Genomic DNA, 3,628 nt, shown 5'->3' on the forward strand with positions numbered 1-3,628 from the left:
ATTTATAATTTTTATCTTATTTTTTAAAAAATTTATTTTATTTTAATATTAAACACTTAATAGAAATTAGTTATTTAATTATAATTATAATTATTTTTTTTTGTAAGAGTACATAAAAAGTACATAAGATATTACCACTAAACTAAATTTAGTGATTAATTTTTTTTTGTAGAATAACTAATAAGGAGTTGTTTTTAAACCATGATTTTTTTTATTAATGTCTACTATTATTAAAAAAACAGAATATCCTAGACAATATTATCTAAATAGAAGCATTATCAAGTTTTACCGGAATTGTATGACGCACCTTTTTCAACCAATAGAGGGTATTATTATTTATCAAATAATTCACGAGTTATTTTGGTGTTTCATCAATTAATCATTAATAGTATTTTTAATGGTGTGAGATTACATCTAATAGTAGAGAGATCACTCATTTTTGTTTTGATAGTTAAGTATTGGCCAAAAAACACAAAAATTGCTGATCCCTAGACTTTTTCTTCACTTTTTATGAAAGTAGCCATCCCGCACCACCATTCTTCTACCTGGTTCTTTTTTACTGTTGTGTATGGATCGGTTCAGTTTGGATTGAACCTTGCAAGATGTAACTCTGTCCGAGTCAGCCGAACCATCCCTAAACCATTTTTTTTAAGATGGTTCGGTCACCAGAATGTGACTTGTAGTGGTGATGCTAATAACAGATAGAATATAGTGAGAATAATAGCAATCAAACATTCAAACATCATGTGGTGGACCCGCACTAAATAGAAAAAAAAATTGCATGCGGTGTTGGGTAAGGTAGGCCGTTTCTGGTACAGGTTTGTTACTTTGTTTGATATGGATAGAAATAGGTCTTGAAGCGTGGTGGTGGTGGAAGTGGGAGATGTGATCGATTCACAAAATAGCAAGTATGTCTTCTCTGATAGGTAAAGTAAGTTTGATCGACTTTCATTTGATGGATCACTTGTTCATTGATTTGATGAGTGTGTTTTTGAATTACAGATGAGTGGAAGGAGCAGCTTTTGGAGGTGGAGAATGGCGAAGGACACCCGAAAATGGAGGTACGCGATCTTCGGAGAGTGTCGGATGCAGGGGTCCCAATACTGAAGGGCATCAGTCTGGAAATCCCAAAGGGCGTCATAGTGGGAGTCATAGGCCCCAGTGGCAGCGGCAAGTCAACGCTCCTCAGGGCACTCAACCGCCTCTGGGAGCCTCCATCCGCCTCCGTCTTCCTCGACTCTCGAGACATCTGCCAGCTCGACGTGCTCTCCCTCCGGCGCAAAGTCGGCATGCTGTTCCAGCTGCCCGCCCTCTTCGAAGGCACTGTAGCCGACAACGTGAGGTACGGCCCCAGCCTCAGCGGGAAGAAGCTTTCAGATGTTGAGGTATGTAAGCTGTTGATGCTAGCGGACCTGGACGCTTCCTTCCTTCAGAAGTCGGCGGCGGAGTTGTCAGTGGGTCAAGCACAGAGGGTTGCGCTGGCCAGAACTCTTGCTAATTCCCCTGAGGTTTTGCTGCTTGATGAGCCAACGAGTGCTTTAGATCCTATTTCCACGGAGAATATAGAGGCTGCATTGTTGAAGCTCAACAAGAATAGTGGCATGACCATGATTATGGTGTCTCACAGCATCAAACAAATACAGAGGATTGCTGACGTCGTCTGCCTCCTCGTTGATGGTGAGATTGTTGAGATTCTAAACCCTAACCAACTCTCCCAAGCCAACCATCCCATGGCTCAGAGGTTTCTTCAACTCACCACTTAAAATTATGTTTAATATCAAATTTTCTATCCATTCATAATAAAGTACTCATCGGTGTTCGTCTTTCTAATTATTTTTCTGCAAGGTCCCTCTGATTCAGGCCACGTAGTTTGAATCCTATATCTAATTATCTAAATGAACTGTATTACTGAAACCACTGTCATCTGGATATTTATTATTTGCAATTTCTTATAACAATCTACAAAAACAGAGTGACCCAGTGAGGTAATTCAGGGTTGCTTTTTGGATGCTTAGGTTTTCTCCAGAAGCTTGTTTTTTTTTTTCTTTCTTTCTTTCATCCTTTTTGGATTAAAAAGAAGAAAACGAACAAGGAAAGTATTCGATCCCTTCCTGTTTCTCAGCGATCTTGTGTCTCAGCCAAGTTTGTGTATAACACTACTTAAGCACAAAGTATGGAATTCTGATATTGTTCCAATTCAATTCAATTAATTAAGTTTTTATGGTATCATATTTGCTATTTTGTGAATCGATCACATCTCCCACTTCCACCACCACCACGCTTCAAGACTTATTTCTATCCATATCAAACAAAGTAACAAACCCGTATCAGAAACGGCCTACCTTGCCCAACACCGCATGCAATTTTTTTTTTCTATTTAGTGCGGGTCCACCACATGATGTTTGAATGTTTGATTGCTATTATTCTCACTATATTCTATCTATTATTAGCATCATCACTATAAGTCACATTCTAGTTACCGAACTATTATTAGCATCACCACTATAAGTCACATTCTGGTTACCGAACCAACCTAAGAAAAATGGTTTAGGAATGGTTAGGCGGACTCGAACAGAGTTACATCTTGCAAGGTTCAATCCAAACTGAACCGGTCCACAGCAAAAAAGAACCAGGTAGAAGAATGGTGGTGCGGACGGCAGGGGGATGAACCAATTGTTATAAGGTGGCTACTTCCATAAAAAGTGAAGAAAAAGTTTAGAGGTCAGCAACTTTTGTATTTTGTGTCTAGCACTTAACAATTAAAATAAAAATGAATGATCTATCCACTATTAGATATAATTTTACACCATTAAAAATACTATTGATAACTAATTGATGGTTACAAAACACCAATAAAGAGTATTACTATTTATCAAATAATTCACGAGTTATTCGTACATTATAAAATTTTATTACTATTTATATAATTTACGAATATGATTTGTGGAGATACTACTATGTAGTAATTATCTTATCTCGTACTAATTAGTTATAATTTTCTCTTATTTTTATAAAAGATATATATATATATATATATATTTTAATATTAAACAATNTAAAACTATGTTTAATGTGTATTATTATAAAATTTCTTAAAAAAATCGCAAAATTTTCTCTAAAAATAATAAGCATATATTAAATTATATAGTGCCCCGTTATATCATTGTATTTATTCCATTTTCTAATTTGAATATGGAAGCTACAATGAGATTGGACTCGGATATGGAAAATACAGTTGTTTCACAGCCATGTGGTGTCAGAGTCACAGAACTCGAACCATGTGAGTTCTTTCCAAGTAAATAGACGGTCCAAGTTGCGTTAGTCAAAACGCACGGTCCGAGTTGTAAAGTCTCGAACACGTGTCGCGCGCAGACTACTTCTTGAAAGGTGCTCTGAATTCCAATATAGATCCATGCAAGACCCACACCTACTATCCGAACTATCACTTTCAAATTCATACCACTCTTCTTCTTCTTTATTTCTCCATTGTTCCTTATTGTGCATGATGAAAGGAAAATTAAAATGCCAAAAAAAACACAACGCTAAAAATGTTGATCGCCCCAACTTCATATTATGCATTATATAAACCATTTTGATTATGTAAGTATTTTTTAAATTTTTTAATATT

The 3,628-nt window shown here is 36.1% G+C and overlaps 1 protein-coding gene across 2 annotated transcripts; it reads left to right on the forward strand.

Annotated features, from left to right (window-relative positions):
* Positions 545-2,014, forward strand: LOC107605664 (ABC transporter I family member 17). 2 transcript variants are annotated; one of them, XM_016307620.2, is made up of 2 exons: positions 545-908; positions 1,003-2,014. In XM_016307620.2, exon 2 carries the CDS (start codon positions 1,056-1,058, stop codon positions 1,761-1,763), a length of 708 nt encoding a protein of 235 aa, XP_016163106.1. In that variant the 5' UTR covers positions 545-908; positions 1,003-1,055; the 3' UTR covers positions 1,764-2,014. The 2 variants fall into 2 exon arrangements, with proteins under 2 accessions (XP_016163106.1, XP_016163104.1); XM_016307618.2 differs by having other exon boundaries at positions 693-926.

This window comes from Arachis ipaensis, chromosome B06 (genome assembly GCF_000816755.2).
Source record: "Arachis ipaensis cultivar K30076 chromosome B06, Araip1.1, whole genome shotgun sequence".
NCBI classification, from domain to species: Eukaryota; Viridiplantae; Streptophyta; class Magnoliopsida; order Fabales; family Fabaceae; genus Arachis; species Arachis ipaensis.